The sequence below is a fragment of the Corylus avellana genome, chromosome 9, assembly GCF_965113065.1.
Source record: "Corylus avellana chromosome 9, dhCorAvel1.hap1.2, whole genome shotgun sequence".
Classification (NCBI taxonomy): Eukaryota; Viridiplantae; Streptophyta; class Magnoliopsida; order Fagales; family Betulaceae; genus Corylus; species Corylus avellana.
The window spans coordinates 2,012,245-2,035,154 of NC_142498.1; the positions used below are offsets into that span (position 1 = coordinate 2,012,245).

At 36.3% G+C, this 22,910-nt stretch overlaps 1 protein-coding gene across 3 annotated transcripts; it reads left to right on the forward strand.

The window, feature by feature from the left end:
- The first annotated feature begins 1,052 nt into the window (after positions 1–1,052).
- LOC132189234 (actin-binding FH2 (formin 2) family protein) lies at positions 1,053–22,085 on the forward strand. 3 transcript variants are annotated; one of them, XM_059603864.2, is made up of 18 exons: positions 1,053–1,623; positions 3,083–3,783; positions 5,058–5,279; positions 5,487–7,411; positions 7,523–7,652; positions 11,279–11,350; positions 14,453–14,551; positions 14,689–14,730; positions 15,032–15,112; positions 15,206–15,256; positions 15,353–15,434; positions 16,172–16,266; positions 18,707–18,778; positions 18,880–18,996; positions 20,870–20,938; positions 21,040–21,106; positions 21,351–21,737; positions 21,859–22,085. In XM_059603864.2, exons 1-17 carry the CDS (start codon positions 1,551–1,553, stop codon positions 21,533–21,535), a joined length of 4,083 nt encoding a protein of 1,360 aa, XP_059459847.2. In that variant the 5' UTR covers positions 1,053–1,550; the 3' UTR covers positions 21,536–21,737; positions 21,859–22,085. The 3 variants fall into 3 exon arrangements, with proteins under 3 accessions (XP_059459847.2, XP_088366502.1, XP_059459848.2); XM_088510376.1 differs by having other exon boundaries at positions 15,206–15,434; XM_059603865.2 differs by lacking the exons at positions 20,870–20,938; positions 21,040–21,106; positions 21,351–21,737; positions 21,859–22,085 and having other exon boundaries at positions 16,172–16,261; positions 18,880–18,906.
- The last annotated feature ends 825 nt before the right edge of the window (positions 22,086–22,910 follow it).

Genomic DNA, 22,910 nt, shown 5'->3' on the forward strand with positions numbered 1-22,910 from the left:
TATTATATGAGTAATGCTATATAGTATGCTATCTTTCGTTTGCTGAAATTTTGATAAAAACGCATGGCCACCCACAATGATATAGGATCTTCAAATGGAGAGTATTATTTAATGATCAAGATTTTATTTTTTTGTTGTTGTTGTTGTTTTTTTTTTTTTTTTTTTTTAATGATAGGTCCAGACAATGGAAGGATGAAGGGGGATTCGAATTAGTGATCCCTGTTTCATTAGGCGTAATCCACATCCAATTAAGCTACCCCTTGAGGACCTATTTTGTTGTATTTAATGGTGTACATGGTGCTACATTATTTAAATTTTTTAAATTACATGATAACATATATTTTAGTAAATCTATAAAATATAGTATGAAATACAAGTTATTTAGGTAGCAAATTTGAATACAAATCCTATTATTTCCTAAATAAGATTTATGCTATGTAATGTAAGAGTTTTATGCTTTGAATCTTTTATGAAACGAAAAGAGGTTTACTTATTCAGAAACAATTTTTTTTTTTTAATTATTTTTTATCCCATAGAAGCTTAGAAATGATCAAATTATAGAATATAAATAGGAAATTGATGGAGTTTAATAATTTACTAAGTTGAGGACAGTTTTTCTATAAATTAGGTTGGAGAAAATTTCTAAAATTTAATTTATTAAATTAGTATATAAATTCTCATAGATATTTTATTTTCAACCCAATTTGGAAGAAAGTCTATCTTTTATTTTATGTTATTTTAATCTATTCAAAAAAGAAGAATTACCGTTAAGATTTAATGTTGTTGTATCTAATAGTGTAGATGATATCATATAATTTCAATTTTTTGAAAGACATGCTAAGATATTTATCACGTTGCATCATTTTTACGGTTAGATTAGAAATAACAATCTTAATTTATGATTATTTAACTTGAAATGGGAATAAAAAAAAGGAAAAAAATAAAAATAAAAATAAAAATAATATATGATGAAACTAATCTCCTTGCTGGGCACACACACACGTGCTACATCATTATCATCATTCATCAATCTTTTCTTCAAAACACAAAGACACAGACACACACAGAGACAGAGACAAAAACAAACCTCAGATCCTTTGGGAATCCCATAATTCCTCTATAACAACCACCATATCTGACTCTTTATTGGATTGTTACTAATATACAACGTAGGTATATACCTAATCTCCTTCTATTTCTCTCTCCATAATCCAAAACTAGTTCCCTCTGTCTCTCTCTGGAACTCAAACCTGTCTTGATTGAAAGCTAAGTCTCTCTTTGATACACAAAAGTGTAAGTGTGAATGTGAAGAAAACGACACCAAAGGATACCCAGAAAGTGTTCCTTCAAGACCCAGCAAAATCCATGCCTCTGGTTCCTGAATATACACTCTCTTCAATACCATCATGACCATTCTCAATTGAGTTTTTGTGGGGTTTCTGTGATCTAGGTATTTCAGCTGAAAATGGGTTGAGGTTTGGTGCAATGTGGGTTGTATTGGAGCGTTTCTAGCTGTACCGGCTGGGTATTCTTTCGAATCTTGAAAGACTATGGCGTTGTTCCGGAAGTTCTTCTATCGGAAGCCCCCAGACGGGCTTTTGGAGATCTCTGAAAGGGTTTATGGTATGTTCTAAAGGTTCAATTTTTGTGAATTTTGGTCATTTGGGGGTTGAAGATTAATACGACCCAAAAAAGTAACGGATTTTTTTTTTTAAATTTTCTTTTTTATTTTTTGTGAAGGGGGTGGGGGTCTAAAGATTAATGGGTTTCTGTTTAAATTCTTATCATTTAGTTATAGCATTGTCAATTTCCATCATTGGTGTTAATGGTAGTGCCTCTGTACATTGTAATATATATATATATATATATATATATATATATATATATATATATATTACAATGTTTGTTTGTTTGTTTTTATTTGAACAAAACTATGAAAAGAGGATAAAAAGATGGTACGGGCTGTCCATGGTTCTACACATTATAATCAATCTAATTGAGAGTTGCTCAATGTGTAATTAGCATCTTTATATATCTTTGGAGATGGAAATTCTGTATATGAAGCTTATATTATTTATTGGAAAGTACTAAGAACGTCAGTGATATGGAGATAACCTCCATGTCAATTAACTACCGAAGCTGAATCTGTTGTAGTGGAAGTGGAACTGTTAAATGAACAATTTGTGTCACAATTTTTAGTATGGCTGTATTGGCCAATATATTCAGAGAAACTCTTTGGGGGGGGAAAATGTTAAATTTCCATTGTGTAGCAATATTCTTTCTGGGTGATGATGTAAGTTAGTAAATAAATGAGGCGTAAAGAAAAGATAACTTACCAGAAAATCTTGGACGAACTCATTTCATATTGAAACTGGTGCAGTGTTACTCAAGCAATGTTGATGTTCATCACAAGTAGTTTTGACTGGCCATTGAATTATATTATCTGAAAATGATTTAAGCCACTTTCCTTGGAAACTTGACCTAATACTGTTTTTAAGTGAAGCCCCATCAAGAAGTATTCCCATATGTTACTTATCAAAAAAAAAAAAAAAAGAAGTATTCCCATATGTGAATTATCATAATGTTAAATTTTTTTCCCAAGGTTCATACACAGAAAGTCCTTAGTTGCTTTACGAACTCTGATAGATTTTGGACATGTTATATACGCACAAGTATTGTACTGCATTTAATTCTACACATAGACACACACATGTGGACTTGGTTATATATGTGTATGTACTATTTATGCGTGCGTATGTAAGTACACTGTGTACATGCACATGCACAAGTGTGAATTGTGTCTATGTCTGCATTCATTTAGTCTAATACTAGAATATGTAAATTTGGTTTCCAAAAAACACATGGATTAAATTGCAATTAATCCATTTTATTTGCTGTAAAAGCTTAAAGAAAAATGGCTACCTTATATGTATAGTCTTTGCTTGTTGCCTTATTTTGAGTGTTTTGGAGGACATGTACATTAGACCCGAATATGAAAATCACATTGCTTGTTTTCTTACTGTAAAAGGATTTACAGAACATTTTACTTATATGGCTCTGATCACTCTGTTTGCATGTGTAGTCTTTGACTGCTGCTTCACCACGGATGTTTGGGAGGAAGATGGATATAAAGTCTACATAGGAGGAATAGTAGGTCAACTCCGTGGACACTTCCCTGATGCTTCATTCATGGTCTTCAACTTCCGAGAAGGAGAGAACCAAAGTCAAATTGCTAACATATTGTCCGAGTATGATATGACGGTGATGGATTATCCACGACACTATGAAGGGTGCCCATTACTCACAATGGAGATGATCCACCACTTTTTAAGATCTAGTGAAAGCTGGCTGTCACTTGGGCAGCAAAATCTGCTTTTGATGCATTGCGAACGAGGTGGATGGCCAGTTTTGGCTTTTATGTTGGCTGCCCTCTTGGTTTACAGAAAGCAGTACACTGGGGAACAAAAAACTCTGGACATGATTTACAAGCAAGCACCTCGGGAGCTTTTGCAGTTAATGTCACCACTGAATCCAATGCCTTCGCAACTGAGGTACCTTCAGTATGTCTCCAGAAGAAATGTCGGCTCAGAATGGCCTCCACTGGATAGGGCACTTACCTTGGACTGCGTCATTCTTAGATGTATTCCTAACATGGATGGAGCAGGTGGTTGCCGTCCAATATTTAGGCTATACGGACAAGATCCTTTTATGGCTGCTGATCGGACCACCAAAGTTCTGTTCTCAACTCCAAAGAGAAGTAAACTTGTTCGGCATTACAAGCAGGTCAATCTGAGTCTTTTAACTCTTCCAATATGATTGCCTTTCTATCTGTGAATTTAGTTAGGGTTCTTGCTGGAAGAGAAAGAAGAACTTATCTTCATTTAATTACGTAATTGACTTAGATCGGTTGCCCTTCCTAAGATTTATTTCACTTTTAGAACGACTAATCACTTTCTGTGCGGTTTGTCTAGACTGTGTTTCATAATTTTTTTTTTTTTGGTGGGTCATAATTATTCATGTTTCTTTCTTCCAGTAAATAATACTGGTTACCAAAGGTAAAGCTCATAATCCTTGATTCTGATACTGCTGATGTATGTGACATAAAAGTGCCATTACCTAGTGTTGGTTCTACCAAGCATATGATATAACAGTTTATAAGTTTTTAATCCAAGACAGTTATCACCATTAGCATATAATGAATCTGCTGCATTCTGTAAATTTTGCCCATTAATAGTTGCCTCGAATGGAGAGGATATCCACCTTTTAAAAATGGTAAGTTGTTCAATTCACAATGTGAGAGAAAACATGTAAATGTCATAAGACTGTTGCGTGATGATCTATGCTTGGAAATAATTCTGGCCATAGGTCAGCTAATTAGATGAATAAACAACTGAATAAATTGAAAATTTGCTTATGATGGTTCCATATGTGATTTTTTTATTATGGTCATTGTTGTTGTTATATTATTAGTTATTTTGCTTTATGTTGTATTGAATATATCTTTATGAGAATATATGGATTGGTCAGTTTTTGAGAGATGAAGATTAGAGCAGAAGAACACCATAACAACTGAGAAAGGTTTTGCCAAAAGCAATTGTCTTAGTTCTTCATATTTTTGGTCTTTTTCTATTTCTACAAAAGAGGTTTTGGTATTTTTCTAATTCAAATAGAATAAATCTTCAAATATACAACATTACTTATTAAAAAAAAAAAAAAAAAAAAAGGAAAAAAAGAAAAAAACTTCAAAAGTATGCTTGCCCATTTTAATCAAATTTAAACTGGCTGTAGTGACCTTGTACTAAAGATAAATCCAAATTCTATTACAAATGTTGAACAGCCCATATATTTAGAGTGACTGGGTCGGTACCTTGTCACCATTTGGAATGGTTAAGTCTCTGCCACTTGTTAGCCCAGTCAGGAGCATAAATATTTGTTTCTCACGGTTTCATTTCTCTTTATGTTGATGCATTGCCCATGAAAGGGAGCACAAAATTGCATAACAATTTACTTCTACATTATTCTAATGTGATTTTTGTTCTTACCATCTTGTAATGCAGGCAGATTGTGAACTTGTTAAATTTGACATCCATTGCCGTGTCCTAGGTGATGTTGTTCTTGAGTGTATTAGTTTGGATGATGATCTGGAACGTGAAGAGATGATGTTTCGGGTTATGTTCAATTCAGCCTTTATAAGATCAAATATTTTGATCCTTAACCGTGACGAAATTGACATCTTATGGAATGCTAAGGATCAATTTCCCAAGGATTTTAGAGCAGAGGTATTAATCGATCTCTCCCTGTTCTTAATTATGTTTGGTACAACATATTTAAGAACTATAAGGATATGGACTTAATCATGAGATTCCCAATATTTTGGTGAACCTGATTATAACCTCATATAATCTTTATTGTAATGGTGTGTTATATGTCATTTAGTAGTTCTTGGATTCTGCTACTTCTCTTATTTGATCTGACAACTTGTGAAGGTTCTTTTTTCGGAGATAGATGCTGCTACTCCTCTTGTTCCAATTGATTTGCCTGGTATCGAGGAGAAAGAAGGCCTTCCTGTGGAGGCATTTGCCAAGGTTCAAGAGATGTTCAGCAATGTGGATTGGCTAGATCCAAAGGCGGATGCAGCACTAAGTGTGCTCCAACAAATCACAGCATCCAATATCCTTCAGGAAAGATTGGATACCTTTTCTGTGTGTGCTGCAGAAACAGGTAGCTTGTTGCCAGATTCAACTCCTGCAAAAAAAAAATCAGAAACCAATGCCTCCGAAAACAACGCCAGGAGTCCCTCATCGATGGCTGTGCTCCAACAAATCAAATCATCAAATGCCCTTCAGGAAAGACTGGAGACCGTTTCTGTGCCTGCTGCAGAAGGTAGCTTGTTGCTGGATTCAACTCCAAAAAATCTAAAATCAGAATCTAAGGCCGCAGAAAAAAACACCAGAAGTCTCACGTTGATGGCTCAAGGGAAACAATCTATTCACTCTTTTAAACCATCTCTAGATTCTATTTCAGTTGAGAAGAAGATTGAACCCCAAGAGTTACAGATTGCCCTCCAACGGCCTGCCAAGTCTAAGATCATATCTCAAAGAGGACCTCCAACTCCCCTATCAGCTCCAGTTTCATATGCTGGTTCTTTGCAAGGCTCACCTCTGCCTATATCAAGATACCATAGTGCACCCTCGGCCCTTGGCATTACAGCTTTGTTGCATGATCATGCCACATCTAATAGTGAAGAAGTCAAGCATGCGGTGACAGTATCTTTACCTTCCCCTGCTACTTCAGCTTCTTCTATTTCAAATATAACTAAACCTGTAGAGCCAATTAATGTGCCTATTGCTTCAAAGCTAGCACCTTCATTGTCCCCTTTCTCAGTGCAATCTTCAATGGATGCTCTTATAACTACTGGAAAAACTTCTGCTGCTCCTCCATCTCAGTTGATGTCTCCACCAATTTCAAGTACGATAGATTATTCACCTCCCCAACAGGCCGGGACCAAAATACAGTCATCGTTGCCTCCTCCCCCTCCTTTTTCAGGGGCATCTCCATTGTATGCTACCGAGAGTTCACATTCAATCCCCTCCCCCCCTCCTACACCATCTTCTTTTTCAGGGTTATTCAAGAACTCATTTTCAACTCCTCCGCCACCTTCACCCCCTTCTTTTTCTGGGACATCCTCATCTTCCACTATCAAAAATTCATTTTCAACCCCACCTCCTCCTTCACTCCCTGCGGTTCCTACATTAGATGCTTGTGCTGTTCCTTCTGCATTACATATGAAGAACTCAGCAACTACATCTGCCCCTCCTCCACTGCCTCCACCTCCTCCACATTCTGGGCCTGCCTCAGGTCCTACTAGAACACCTTCAGCACCTTCGCCACCCCCTCCTCCTGGTTCTGCTTTGAAGGATTCTTCCCTAAAGAACTCTGTTCATGTTCCGCCTCCACCCCCTCATGTGAAGAACTCAGCAGCTACATCTGCCCCTCCACTGCCTCCACCTCCTCCATATTCTGGGCCGGCCTCAGCTCCAACTAAAACATCTTTAGCACCTCCGCCACCCCCTCCTCCTGGTTCTGCTTCGAAAGATTCTTCCTCAAAGAATTCTGCTCATGTTCCGCCTGTACCACCCCCTCCAGTTCCTTTTGCTGGGTTAACAAAAGCTGGTAGTGCCTCTCCACAGTCTCACTCGGGAGTTAGAAATGGAAATGTACCTCCAAATATTCCTGGACCGCCTTCAGGTACTTCATTCAGTCCAAAAGGAGTGGGCCTATCACGCGCAGGTCCCAGACATCAAGCTCAGCCTAAAAAGAGCAATCTTAAGCCATATCATTGGTTAAAGTTGACAAGAGCCATGCAAGGAAGTTTATGGGCCGACGCACAGAAAGCTGATGAAGCTTCCAAGTATGCATCTTCTTTGTCAATCATCTTTCCCTTACTTTTTGAAAATGGTGTTTTTAGTTCATGTGATTCTTGTAGACATTTTATTGGTCTTATTTTTCTTATTTGTGACAGGGCTCCAGAGTTTGACATGTCAGAACTTGAGAGTCTTTTCTCTGCAGCTGCACCAAATTCAGATCATGGAAGTGCAGGTGGAAAATCAAATCGTCGTGCCTCTGGAATGAAGTCTGAAAAAGTTCAGCTGGTTGGTGTTTATCTCTATTTGTATGGAGCTTATTTATAGTTGTTTTATAATGTGAAACAACCAGGATTCACCTGGTTGTGGCCGGTAATTTTTCTCAAGGGGCAGTGTTGGGGTTGCACTGTTCAAGCTAGGGGTGAAAATGCGGGCGGATAATAACCGCCTGCATCCGCTATCCGCACTTATCCACAATCCACAGATGCGGATGTGGATAGCAAAAACTAATAATCTACAAATGTAGATGCGGATAACGGTTTTAAGGTATGCAGATACGGATAATATTTGCATCCACATTCTTTTATATATATATATATATATAATATTTTTTAATTTATGTTTGTCGGATTTGTAATGTATGTTTCTTATATTTGCTAGATTTGTAATGTTGTTGGATTTCACTTTTAGAAAACTCTTTTAATTTGTTATGATATATATATATATATATATATATATATATATATATATATATATATATATATATATATTTTAATTTGTTATGATTAATTGTCTTATATGTTTTTCATTTATTATTATTATTATTTTTTAAATGTTTTTTCTTGTTACCAACTATAGATTTACTAGAATCTAAATATTAAATAATGTATGTGACGAAAATTTATTGGCAAAATGATTAGAAAGTGTGATATGAATAATAGTGTTCAACTATAAATAATTGTGTGTGTGTGTTTACTAGAAGCAAGAATTAGTGAATTACAATTTCAAGGTCTAAAACGCTCATTACCTCAAATGCGGATAGCAGATAATATCCGCATTTATTATCCGCATTTACCGCACGGATGCAGATAGTAATCACATGATGCGGATGCGGATATCAAAAATCATTATCTGCATTTTGCGGATATTACTATTATCTGCATCCGCATTTTCACCCCTAGTTCAAGCTAGGAAAACAAAGAAAAAGAAATTTGGTTTGGGTTGGTCTCCTAGTTCTTACGGGTAATTATTGTGGGTTAACACTCGAGCTCTTGTTAGAGAAATCTATATTGGGCCTATGTGTTATAAAATTTAGGGAAGCTATATTTACACTCCTTAAACTACCATGCAATTTGCAATGTCCCTCTTATGTCAAGATTTTTTGTCAACTTAAATGGCAAGCGAATCACGTGACCTACACATGATGCAAATGTCCATTATACCCCATGAAATTTGTAAAAATACAACCATATCCTTAGTTTTTTCTAAAAAACTTCGCTGGGAGGTGACCCACAGCCAGCCTTGGGAGGATTTTTATGATTTTTTTTTCCTCTCTCGATTGTTTGTATCTTTTGCAAGGTATTTTCGTCATTTTAGGTCACCTGAAATGACCATTATACCCCCTACATTAAGATTTAATAGAAAATTCTAACAGAGGGGGCATTACAAATTGAGTGGTAGATTGGTAGGATACATTGCAAAAATTGGAACATTGGGGACATTGCAAATTGCGTGGTAGTTTGAGGAGGGTAAATGTAGTTTCCCTTTAAATTCATTACTATTATTACAAAAATATGTAATGATAGTAGAATACCATTAGATGAAGCATTTTGCACTGAGGGTGTTTAAATTGCTTTTTCCAACTCTTATGATAGAATACTATGTTATTACTTGAAGTTAAAGTGTTTGAATCTAAGTGAAGGCCCCTGAGTATCAGGTTTGGTGTTTACAATTTGTGTAGGTTTTAATTTATTTTCTTTTTGGGTGGGGGGAAAAGGGGAGAGCTTCATTTTTTAATCTGTTTGTGTGTCATATGCATTATACTTCCCCAGCCACTAAGAAACCTATTTGCAGTAACTTTTCTGTTTCTGAGAAGATGATGGTTTTCATGAAAATCATATGATCCTTCTATAAAATAGACTATAACAGAAGTTTTAGGACCGGGAGAGGACATCGGAGGAGATTAAGTTCTTATTCTTCAAAACTTTGTATTTTTGGACAACTACATATGTTTCTCCTGTGATGATTAGTAATAGTGATTTTCTTGTTCTTTTTGCTCCTTCTAGTTAGGTGTTTTCTTTTGAGTTCACTGAACAGGATTAGACCACCACCCTGGTTTAAGTAATAAACCTGCGACTTTTTGACAAAATAAATATCTCCTCACCTTGTTGCTTCTTGCCCTTTTGTGATGCTTTCGAGTGAAGATATAAGATAATGATGGACACAAAAGAGATTCATTTAAAGAAACTCTTTTTTTGTCAGAGAATGGTAACTGTCTCTTTGATGAGTAACAATTTAATTGTGAAAAGCTATGCTTCAGAATTGAGACTCTCCATCCCAGCATTACCATGTTGGAAGTTTCTAGAACATGAAAATATTGCCCTTGTGTTTCTACAATATGCTAAGGCAAGAAACCTTTTTAGTCTCATACCTCAAGGAATACTTATGAGTGATGACTGATCATTTGGCTGAGCAATTGATAAAGGAAGGGTACTATTTTTCATCCTTAAGATGTTGGAAATGGTGAGTTAGTGACTCATATTCAGGGAACTTAGAAGAAAATACTTTTGTACCATGAATGGAGATGGATTTTCTAGCCTCTGATACCATAGTGATAATTCATCCACTGGAGACTTTGGTTGGTAGGCTTTCTGGTGGTGTTTTTCATATTGCTTTTGAGTGCACGAGAGAGGAACCCCCCCTCACATAACCTTTACCCATTATTCTCCCATTTAAATTTAAAATAGGAAGTATAATTGGTTAATTTGTAATCTTTTAAAAGTTTTATCATACAACTAGTTGCCAATACTCCCTGTGTCCTCAAATTATAGTCCTCTTTGACACAGCATACATTTTAAGAACATTAATCGCTTAAACTGCCTTCATTCCATCATTATTGTTTGTTCAAATTTGAGTTATGCTCTATTGCATTTTATAAATGCAATGACAAATGGCATTGTGGTAAAAGTCTAAAATTTATGTATTTTTTTCTTTTGGTCATGGACAATGATTTTTGGGACAGCAAAAACGAAAATGGACTATCAATATGGGACAGAGGGAGTATGTTGGAAGAAAGATTTTAAATATGTAAAAGTGATCTGGGACACGTGGAAAAGAAAGTAGGTATACAAGTCAAGGTTCCTTGAATTTATGACTTAGGAGTAGATGATAAAAGGGATGCTTATAACTAAAGATGAGGAAATGCACAAGTGAAAATTGATGAGGTGATTGTTGATGTCTCCGTCTTATCCATTACAATTTTAATCTCTTGTAAGAGGCCCATGGGATGTGAAGAAGTAGAAGACAATTGCATGTTAGGTCACTGTTGTTTGGGTGATCAATTTGGATGGATAGGACTGTATACCTGGTAATTGTAGGTTTTTTGTTTGCTCATAATATAAATAGTGGTGTAGTTGCTAAAAATCATTCATTTAGCAGGGTCCTGGAGAGTTGAACTTCATACTAAATCTTGCAGACCAAATAGCCAGGTGCTTTTGGAGCCATAGTTTGTATTATGGCTTGCAAGAGTATTCTTTTTCTCATTTTCAGCACATAGAGAAAACCTCTTGTTTATTGTATTTTTGTCTGTCATCATATGTGCATTATAGCTTCTTCCATTTTATATATTTTGTCTTGATAGATAGATAATCGCGGATAGTTTTGCTACCTCATATGGAATTTACTTGTTCTTGCAGATTGAGCTAAGGCGGGCCTATAATTGTGAAATCATGCTTACAAAAGTTAAAGTTCCTTTGCCTGAATTGATGGTAAGTTACTCCTTATGGTATTCTTTTTTTTTATTTTTATCACTCCTTATGACATTCATTTGCACATAAATGCTTCTTTAATGGTTGAGTTGAACTTGAGGTTCTATAGGGTTATACACATCTTACAGTTTCGAAGTGAAAATTTAAACTTCTAGCTTGTTCATTTTTATATAAATGATTGACATATTTTGCTCTCCTTTGACTCTATTACTTTAACCAATTTTTTTGCTCCATCAAGACTTTTTTTTTTGATAAGTAACTCTTACATGTAGGCACAATGTACTAGGAAACTGTTTTTATTTTTGATAAATAATCGAGATATCATTGAAAGCGTAAGGCACGCCCATGTATACAAGAAGGATATTAGAGAAGCCACCTAGGTAGTAGGGGCAAAAAGAACAATGAAATCATGAAAACTAATCACTAAAGTAGAAACATAAGCAATTGTTCAAATATACAAAGTGTTGAGAAAAAAATATTTTAACTCTAAAAACCTCTTGCGGTCCTCAAAACACCTATAATTCCTTTCCCGCCAAAGACACCACAAGAAGCACAAAGACACCATCTTCCAAACAATGGCATTCTGAGTGCTGCCGACGGTCCGCCAAGACATTCCAAATAGCACAAGCAACCTCACAATGACGAAGAAAGTGATCTGCACACTCCATTCTTTTTGCACATAACACGCCAATCAATCATGATGACGTGCCGCTTTCGGAGATTGTCTATGATAAGGATCTTCCCTAAGTTCGCCGATCACACAAAAAAGGGCACTCTAAACGGAACCTTAGTCTTCCAAACACTCTTCCAAGGGAAACGAAAACCATCATGACAACCCATGACATTGTAGAAGGATTTAACACCAAGCAGTCATCTTTTGGAAGGAACCCACCACAACTTGTCTTTCCCTTCCTGTCTCATTCTTACTAAATATAACAACCTGTAAAACGAGGCAAAGGCATTCGCCTTCCAATCTTAAGCCGCCTTAGCAAATCTCATGTTCCACTGAATGGCACCTCCTGAAAGTTCCATGTGAGTCTTAACAAGATCATCCCTTGTGCGAGCAATACCAAACAAAACTGGAAAGACATCCTTAAGGTTCATATCCCCACACCATAGGTCATGCCAAAAGCTAATCTTGGAGCCATCACCCACTTCAAATATGATGTGACTATATTACTTTCCCCAACCCCTCATAATATTCTTCCATTAACCTACCCCATACGTTCCAGTAGACTCGCTAGAACACTACCCTCCCAATGAACTTCCATATTTAGAATCCACCACTACTCTTCACCAAGCCTCTCTCTTAGCCCATAATGCCAAAGCCATTTACCCTAGAGAGCATGATTGAATCTCAAAAGGTTTCTAATTCCCATCCTTCCCTCAGGGATTGGCTTACACACCTTCGGCCAACTCACCAAGTGATATTTGAACTCTTCTTGTAGTCCACCCATAATAAATCATGTTGGAGCTTCTCAATATAGTTTGCAATAGTCGAAGGGAGAGGAAAGAGGGACATGAAGTACATAGGTAACTTGGAAATGGTGCTCATGATAAGGGTAATCCTACCACCCTTGGACAAATACAACCGTTTCCAACTAGCCAACCGACGTTCAATCTTCTTGATAACACCATCCCATATATGCTTAGCCTTATTGGAAGCCCCCAAAGGAAGACTGAGATACTTCAAAGGTAGGGACCCAACCCCACATCCCAAAATCAAGGCCAACTCAGCCATATTATCAACATTTCGCATTGGAACCTATTTCGACTTGGCTAAGTTCGTCTTCAAACCCAACATAGCTTCAAACAATAAGAACAAGCTCCGTAAATTGTCGAGATGATTTGGGTCGGCCCCTATAGAAAATCAAAGTGTCATCAGCAAATATAAGATGAGAAATATCAACTCCTGTCCCCACAGAGAAGCCAGACAACAAACCTCCACTCACAGCAGATCAGTAGAATGTTTGGAAACAGTAACTACATATTTCATAGATTTTATGAAGGGAGAGTTTGGTTCAAGGTGGGGTTTAACTAGGGGTGGCAATTCAATAGTGCCCCTATATTCTGACTGGTGTAATTATATGATCATGAAGCCTCTTTTATGATCTATTTCCCCCACCATCATCACCTTAAGCACTGGTCTGCATTATTTTTTCTTTAGTTTTTGAAATTAAATAAAATTTTAATTCCAAGTTCAATCCCAGGACTTGGATATTATGACTTATCCGGGCAATGGAATTCAGTTTCTATATATTCTCAAGCTTGATGTCCAATTCTAGACACATTCAAATTTTATGCCCAATTGTAGCTGTATAGTTGTTTGTGTCAATAATGACTATTTTGTACCTGGAAACTTTCTATATATCGTCATTGAATAGCAAAAAGTATGAAAAAATGCCTGATGATGTTACCCATATCAGAAAAAATCTCATGATTGTTGAATTGTCTAAAATTGGATCTGATGTAATGGAATGATTACTTTTTTTTCAGGTATCCCACATATTTTTTGCATTTCTTTGTGATTGTTTCGATAAAAATTGTGTGAATCATATGATAATAATCTCTGGATCAAGTTGTTTGGAATTTACTCTATAAATGTGTGTTTGTGTGTGTGTGTGTGTTAATTCTCTTCTGGGTTTAACAATTGTGCTGTTTGATAAATGCCAAGTTGCATAATTATTTGTGTCTGCATGTCTTTTCCCCTGAAGTGTGGTCCTGCATATGTTGTTCAAATTCTTATTTGGTGCCCATCGTGAATTTATTCTTTCTTCTTTCTAAACTTCTTATGCTGCATTGTTATCCAACTTTACTTGTAATTTCATTTATTTGCTGTTCAGAAACTCTCTACAATATGTTTAGTTAGTTTTTGACTTGACTGTCGTACATAAGTTTCTGGTGTTACCAAGACACAATCATGGACAAACACAAACAACTTAAACACATATTAACTGAAGATCTAATGGAGGCTTATATTTACCATTGCTAGATATTGGGGAGTTTGAAGTGATATACACATTTTTAGTTAACAGATCATATCCCATAAAATGGGTCCTTGAATGGCCTCTTACATTACTGCTTCCCTGCCTATTTCTTTAGAGTTCAGTCCTTGCCTTGGATGAATCAGCACTAGATGTTGATCAGGTTGAGAACCTCATAAAGTTCTGTCCAACGAAAGAAGAGATAGAATTGCTGAAGGTATTGAATTTTCTTTTTCTTTTTCAGTTGAAATCTTCTACTCCTCCATGTCACTGAATATTTCATTTCCATTTTGAGTATAATATGTAGATATTTGTTATGTTTCTTTTGTGTTATAATCATGCTTTGGTGTTCAGGGTTATGGTGGAGATAAGGGGAACTTGGGAAAGTGTGAACAGGTGAGGGAATTTTTCTTCTTATTTCTTTTCGCTTTCTTTCTCACATGTAAGTTATTCTTTGCTTACTGTGGCTGATGCCACCATTACAAATTGAATGGACAAAATGTAGTTCTTGAATTGTAAATTGGCCTTCCTTTTAGTCGATTAAAATAAGGCCAGGAAAGATGACATACAGACGATCATCTATGAGCTGTCAATTGCATTATTTTTTAGCTTATCATTCAAGTTGGAGTCCTGCTTCTGTATTAATGCTTGAATTGTCATGATGTTCTGACTAACTGACATGTATGTTTTCTGACAGTTCTTCTTAGAATTGATGAAAGTGCCACGGGTGGAGTCAAAGCTGAGAGTTTTCTCCTTTAAGATACAATTCCATTCTCAGGTTAGATGACTATTTATTTTATTGTTTTTCCTCATGCTTTCTGTTGTTGTTGTTCTTGATGTTACGTCAGCCCTTATCTTTTATTTCTTTCAGGTTTCTGACCTTAGAAATAATTTGAATGTTGTCAATTCTGCATCTGAAGAGGTGAGTTACATTTTCATATTACGTTCTCTTCTGTCTTCAAAAGTATTTTCAGTACGGTTCCATCTCTTACACCATTTTCACAATTGTGCTTATCAGATCAGGAATTCGGCCAAGTTGAAAAGAATCATGCAAACCATCCTTTCTCTGGGTAATGCTTTGAACCATGGAACTGCAAGAGGTGAGCTCAAATTTCCTTGGTAGTACTTGTGCCTCATCTTAAAGTATATGAATTTTAGACATACAATGTTTCACTGTATACAAGAAATTAGCGATAAAGCCACTTGAGTTGCTAATGGTTATCGTAATATAGGTTTGCCATATGTAAAGGTATAAAGAAAATTTAGAACTTCAAGCCAAAAAAAAAGATATATCTTTCCTAGGCAGATTGCTATACTTATTAAAGTGCGTTGAAGTTTTAGTCTGTGTTGAAACCTGATGTGAGTGTGACCATATTCTGGGTCTGATGTAAATGTAAAAGGAAAAAACTGGGAAATTGGTGTATCTTCAATTTGTTGGCCTTATGACTGGGCGGCATATATTTGTCTGTTTTCATACTGAAACCTGGCTGATCTACCCAAGGATTTATTCTAGTTTGATATTAAGTAGTACCAACCAATGTCTCCATCCTTTGGTTGATTGGAGTTGGACCTGCAACCTCATGGGTGCCATTGGGTCATTTCAAATCCGGACCGACTTTTCCATTTATTTATGGATTTTCTGACTGCTATAGATTAATGTGTATATATGGGGCATATGTGTGTTTGTTGACATTTATCTTTATCTGTTGTGTGCTAGCTTTTCTCTACAAGCTCCAGTTGTCAGGGTTTGCTTTAACTATGCTGTACAATCATTCTTTGGAGCACCAATGCCTCTTGCTTTCTTCTTGCAGTACATCTATTAACAATATTGCTGCAGGTTCTGCTATTGGATTTCGATTGGATAGTCTCCTTAAACTCACTGATACACGGGCCCGGAACAAGAAGATGACACTCATGCATTATCTTTGTAAGGTAGAATATTTTTCGTTTTAGCCACTTCTGATGTTGTTGTTGTTTGTTTTTTTCTTCCTGTCAAGCTTGTCTCATTAACTTAAAAAAGTTAAATACATGTGCACTTGTCACTTTGATTTTTTTTTCCCATTACATGAGCTTTCACTTTAAGTTCCCACAGGAAACAAAGGTGTCTGTGGTGTGATGTAAGACCAGAGGGTTCTTTTATTTATTTTATTTTTACTTTTATCTTTTATGATCATCATTTGGCGTGTCTTCAAAAATTCATATATATTTGACTATGTATCTGATGCATTCATTTAATCTGGAGTTATGGACATTAGTAGGTGTAGAGGCCTGACTTCCTACATTCTATTGAGATTCTCTCTCTTTCTCTCTCTTGGCATAAAGTGGTACTCCCCCCAAATGGAGGTCATTTTTGTCCAGCCTCTGCCTCCTAAATGTCGGGGGGCGAATTGGGCAGAAGATTCAAAAGAGATCCGATCTTCTTCGTTATAGCCTCATCTTCACAATCCTCGTTTGACTTTGGCCTCCACGCATTGAATCAACTAGAGAAGAAGGATGACGACACAGTAGAGACAAAGAAAGATAGAGAGAGTCTCAAATGGTGCAGGAGAGGGAAGGAAGTGATTTTGGGTTTGCATCAGGGAAGCTTATCGGGGCCCTATAAAATGACACTTTTTTCTTTTGAAAAAAATCTCTAAACAAAAAACGACGTCGTATGTCCTCAATTGAAATCATTAAACATAAGAGGAGTACTATATATCCCAAAAGTTAATTTCCAAATGATGTATCACTATTTCATAAGATTTATCATTTTAGAAAGTGTGTTACCAACTCATGGGATGGTGACACATCATTTGGGAATCAACTTTTGGGAAGAAAATTTGGGATGTGTAGCATTTCTCTAAACATAAAATGATGTTATTTTATGAATTATATTTAAAAAGATAAAGTCGGGGCCGGTTGGAATTCCGTCAGAAACTAACTAATTGAATCTTTTGTTTATGGATGAATTGAGTCAATGGTGGAGGAGGGTTAGGACAAAGGCATGTCTAAGGTTGGAAGTTTATTATGCAGAAGAAAATATTAATAAACTATTAATTGAAATACATGCATAACATATGCCTCTATGCATTCGGGGAAAGGATTTTAAGGAAAGTTTAAAGCATGTACTTGGTAGAAATAACTATGGTCATTGTTGGAATTCAGTACATAATATCTGACATTATATCAGTCTCTCTGAACGAGCTCACCATTGAATTATTTTGAAGAGAAAGAAATGTTGTAATTCTTGCACAATGTGGATCTATTTTCAATTTGTTGTTGGCTGTCATTTTTTTTTTGATAAGTAATAACCAGTCTAATTAAAGGCTGCCATTTTTCTTTTGATAAATAATTAATTTCATTAAAGAGCGTAGAGGGGTGCAAACTTATTACACATGATGTATACAAAGAAAGTCCCCCTTACCTCTTAAAATAAGAACAAAAATCAACAACAATTAGAAAATTAAGATTATACACCATAGTCCAACTAAAAAGCTATTTGACCATGTTGTTTTTGAGTTCTTCCCTTGTCTTCTCACAATCTTCAAAACATCTAGCATTCCGCTCTCTTCATATACTCCACATTAAGCACAATGAGGTTATCCTCCACATATCTAGAGCTGAGAATCTACCCACCTGACCTCGCCAACAATCTAACACCTGCACTGCTCTTGTAGGCATAACCCAATGATCTGAATAGGGTAAAGATCGCATTCCGTAATTTTCTTGCCACTTCACAATGGAGTAAGAGATAATCAATAGATTTTCCGCTCCTACATCCAATGCCATTCCAAAGCTATGACTCTTCTCTTTCTCAGATTATCCATTGTCAAAATCTTCCCATGAGCTGCTTTCTACATAAAAAAACTCACTCTCAATGGGACTTTTAACTTTCCAAACACTTCTCCAAGGAGTGGTTAGTTTGACTTTTGATCTTTGCTGAAGTAGCTTCTCCCTCATTTTGTCCATTTTGAATTATGGAGCGGTTAAATATTCAACGAAAAAAAAAATGGTATAAAGTCTTTGTCTGGGTTTAGTCTCAAGTTGATTTTACTAATTCATTTGGCGAAACTCAACTAAAGAAAGTCTTAATCTCAATCAATTGTGTTCTGCACTACATGGACCCTTTTGCACCATCCAGTCATATATATGGTCACCTTTTCTTACAAGGTTTCTTGGGATCTTTCAGTAGTTGATTAATCCCTGGGTACATCTTTTATAGTCATATTCTTCCCTCGTCACTGTCTACATCATTACGGTTTCATTTTACCCTATTTGCTTCTCCAGCTCCAATCAGCAAAAAAAAAAAAAAAAATTGGGATTTTTGCACACTTTTGTTTAGGAAAATTCATTTATTCTTCTTAATAATCAATTTCTGCTTGACAAGCTGTAGGTGCTTGCTGAAAAGTTGCCAGAACTTCTAGATTTTCCAAAAGACCTTGTGAGTTTGGCAGCTTCAACAAAGGTATTATTTCTTGGTTTTTTTTTTTGGGGTGTTGATTTTGTGGAAACAGTTCATTTCCTGTATTTTCTATCTTTGTAGCTCAAAGATTTATTACCATGCAGATACAATTGAAATATTTGGCGGAGGAAATGCAGGCCGTTAGTAAGGGGCTGGAGAAGGTTGTACAGGAATTAACTGCCTCAGAAAATGATGGTCCTGTGTCAAATAACTTTTGCAAGGTACTCGTGTATTGGCTGCATATGTGTTCATACGTGTGAATGAAGTTTCTCTACATATGTTGCTGTTTGATTTTCCTGCTCTGATGGATGCATTGCTTTGAGGCATGCAATAATTGTTAAGTATTCTCCCCCCCCCCCCCCCCCCCCCCCCCCCCTCCCAATTCATAGCTTGAAAGTATTTGGGTGGAGCAAATTCTGAAAAACCAATAGTATCTGTTACCTTCATGGCAATTGTAAAATTTGGGGGCCCCCCGGGGGGGGAGGGGGGGTGGTGGTTGGGGGGCGATGGTCTAAAGCCTGTCTAAGTTGTGATTCTTTGTAATTTGTGGCACAAGTCTTCTCTGTAGACTTTTCCTTTCTTCCCTAACTGCTTTACCATTTTCTTATGCCTTGTCATCTAATCTGAGCTCCATTACCTTTCTAGAAACATTCGCCCCCATTGCATTTCAATCCTCCTCTAGACAAGTGAATAATTAGTTGAAAATGTCACTATCTACAATTTCTTAACACGATTGGTAATGAAGGGGCTAAAAGGAGGGAAGGGGATTAAGAGATACTTTTAATCTTTATCTAATATTATTCTTGAAACTTAGGAATTAGAACATGTTCCTTTATATTGCCTCCTGGGCATGAGGATAAACTGCTTAGCTCGTTAGGGGTGAAAGCTCCTGGATTACTTGGTAACTAGTTCTGGCGGGTGAGGTCAGTTACCCGTAGAAGTTTGATTAACGGTGAGGATTGTTGTACAGTATGTGTTTGCGACATGCAATTAATCTAAGTAAAATTCTCCTACGTTATCAAAAAAAAAAAAAAAAAAAACATGTTGCTTTATACTAGTCGAGTTCCTAGACCCAAATTGGTCAGACTTATTGATTATAACTGAAAGCTGAAATTGGCAAATATCACATTACGTGACATGCATGATTTTCATAAGATAAAACTTGAAGTTATCAGTCTTGTGAGGATGATAGATTTTACGTTATTTATCGATTGATAAATTACACATGCTCCCTTGGGTCCTGAGCTCACGACTTTGCCTTTGATCCTATTCTTACAGAGAAAGGAGGTGGAGCTCGCTGGTTTGCTGTAATAATAAATATTTCAATGATATCATTAATGAATCAGTCAATGGAGCCTCTTTTTGTTTTTGTTTTTTTGTTTTTCTGTTTTGTTTTGTGTTTTTTTTTTTCCAGCTGTGAAGGTTTCTACTATCTGTATAACTAATGTTCAAAGGGTTCTGACTTCAGTACTTATCCACACCCTGACTGGCACCTACTGGGTCCATCTTTCCTAAACTTCCACCTGGTCTTTGGCCCGAGCTGTGTGAGGCAGAAACTTGTCTCACGTATGGTGTCAGGGACCAAGCCCCAGCCCACGAGTAACAGTGTGGCTTAGGTCAACTAACACAAAGAAGATACAGTTCTCTCAAAAATTGTCTATGGGTTCAAAACTTCATATTGGGAAGGAGTGTTGTTGGTTTCAAGGTCTTGATCATTTACATGGACTCACTTTTTCATTCCATTGTGGCAATTCGATGACTTATAAACTGCCCAAAACGAGTGATTTGCTCAGGTTTGAGCATAATTGATCCCATTGTGCTGACCTGATGCCAGTAAACTTTTCAGCCTTGTACAAGAATGGAAAACTGGAGTGTTTTCTGCATTGGTGGATAAAGAATCATTATTTGCCCCCTAGGGCACCTAACAAAGTAGAACATTCTGCTTGATCTAATGCGCCCATTTGAAGAGGCCATCCCTTCTTTCTTGTTTAAACACTCGCATTTGTCTCGCTACTGCGTTGAGTTTATTTTGATTATTTATCTGATTACAATTAATTCAGTTATTAATATTATATCTTTCATTGAAATATTCAGATTTTAAAGGAGTTCCTTGGTTTTGCTGAAGCGGAGGTGAGGTCTTTGGCTTCACGTTATTCTAGTGTGGTATGCATCAAGCTCATTTTGATGGAGTTGATTTTAGATGATAGCTTTCGAGATGATATACACACAGTACTAGACATATTTCTGAATTTGGATGTTTTCAGGGTAGAAATGCAGATGCATTAGCTCTTTATTTTGGGGAAGATCCGGCCCGTTGCCCATTTGAGCAAGGTATTTTTAGTCTTACAGTTTTGATTTCTCTGTAGTCCTGTTCAAACTGCAGTAGGAAAAAAGAAGTGAAAGAATATTAAAACTACTAGTTCTTTATGCACCAGTTATGCATCATTTAGTAGGAATAGTTCTAGCCATGTTTAACATTCTCACTCCTAGTTTGTTTGTTAGCTTGATATTTGCCTTTTCCTTTCAAAGGGTTCTGATTTTCTATCTTTTTTTATTATTTGGTAATGTCCTTTAGTCGTATCGACTCTGCTCAACTTCGTGAGGATGTTTGTACGAGCACACGAGGAAAACTGCAAACAGATTGAGCTTGAAAAGAAGAAGGCCCAGAAAGAGGAAGAAAATGAGAAGGTGAAGGTCGGTACACCCAAAAAGGAGTCGGTACACCTGCGGACTGCCATCAGGAGTGGAAACATCAATTGATCAAGGATTATTCACTCTACATTCACCTGAGCAACACAAGATAATTGCTGCTTGGATGGAAAACCCATACAAGGAGTGAGAATACAAACTACAAACCGCAGCATTGATACTGATGGCATGGAGAATATTTAATCTAATGGCAACAATAAGTCAGCGGTTAATGAAAATGCAGGTGTACAACTGGGGAGATTTATTTCAAGCAGTAAGCCTCATACGTCCCCTTTTCTGCTTTGGAACTTATTGTAGTTTATGAATCTTGAACTTAAAGTCTTTTTATTTTTTATTTTTTATTTGAATGATTTAATTTGTTGTTTTTGGAGCAGTGATGCTGGAGCTGAAGGAGTCCTGTTGGATGAGCCACTTTTAAGATGCTCTTAATTATTTTTGCTGTAACCGCGGCGGGGTTTCGTCATTGTTTCTGTATATTTTTTGAATGATAGGCAGGTGTACAATCGTTTGAATGCATGTACAGAAATAAAATTTCATTGAGAAGATATGATAAGCTCTTGAAATAGGTTGTGTTTTGGCACCAAATAAGAAAAGAAAAAGAAATATGTGATGTCTAGATGGAAAGCAACAATAAGTGCCATTATCAAATTATCAAGGTTGAGTGGTGAACCCCCTATCACACAATGTGCTTTCCATCTAAAACATTTCAATACTTACTGAGGTCACCACAGCAAATTGTATTAGATTTAGAAAGTATATTTCTTCTGGTAAAGACGGTGGGTGGGGAGTCTACATGAGTACTTGTTTGCTTCAGATTTCTCAATCCAAGCCCAACTCTAGCATAAGTGGGTTGGGTTTTAAGCTCAAGCCCTTGCTCAATTTGTTAGCCACCAATAAAAGCTTTTTATGTGAATGATCGATGGTTTTATCAGTGAAAAGTCAATCTCATTTTTTTAGATACACAAGAGACACTTCTAGAATACTCAAACTAGATGGTTAGAAAGATTGCATAAGTGCAGAAAGCTAAAACTTATTGACTAATCATACGCGGGATTTCACCCTACCAAGCCACAACCCATTATCTATTTGAACAAAGTTTTCCTCTAAACTTGGTTGTAGGATTTTTTTTCTTCTTTTCAATTCAGTTTATTAAGCTTACACGTGTTCATAATGCATGTGTGAATCACATGTATTTTAAACACATGTCAGTTTAATCGACTAGTTCTTCCTATTCAATTTGTTTCGTTAATATGACCCTTTTGAAACTAGTTTGTTTTGAAAACATGATCAAACTTCAAAGTTGCTTCTTCGAGTGAGATTGCATCAAATCTATAGGGCTTGTCTATGCTTTAGGTATCACTACAGAGGCACTAAAAAAAAAAAAAACAAAGTGGTACATAATTCACCAATTTTTCATTCTATTATC

What these genes read in the sequence shown, in the direction of transcription:
- LOC132189234 (XM_088510376.1), top strand. Translation starts at nt 1,551, where the DNA reads ATGGCGTTGTTCCGGAAGTTCTTCTATCGGAAGCCCCCAGACGGGCTT. An exon ending in AGATACAATTCCATTCTCAG is followed by an intron (nt 15,113 to 15,205) that starts GTTAGATGACTA and finishes TATTTCTTTCAG; the next exon opens with GTTTCTGACCTTAGAAATAA. An exon ending in CTTCACGTTATTCTAGTGTG is followed by an intron (nt 20,939 to 21,039) that starts GTATGCATCAAG and finishes GGATGTTTTCAG; the next exon opens with GGTAGAAATGCAGATGCATT.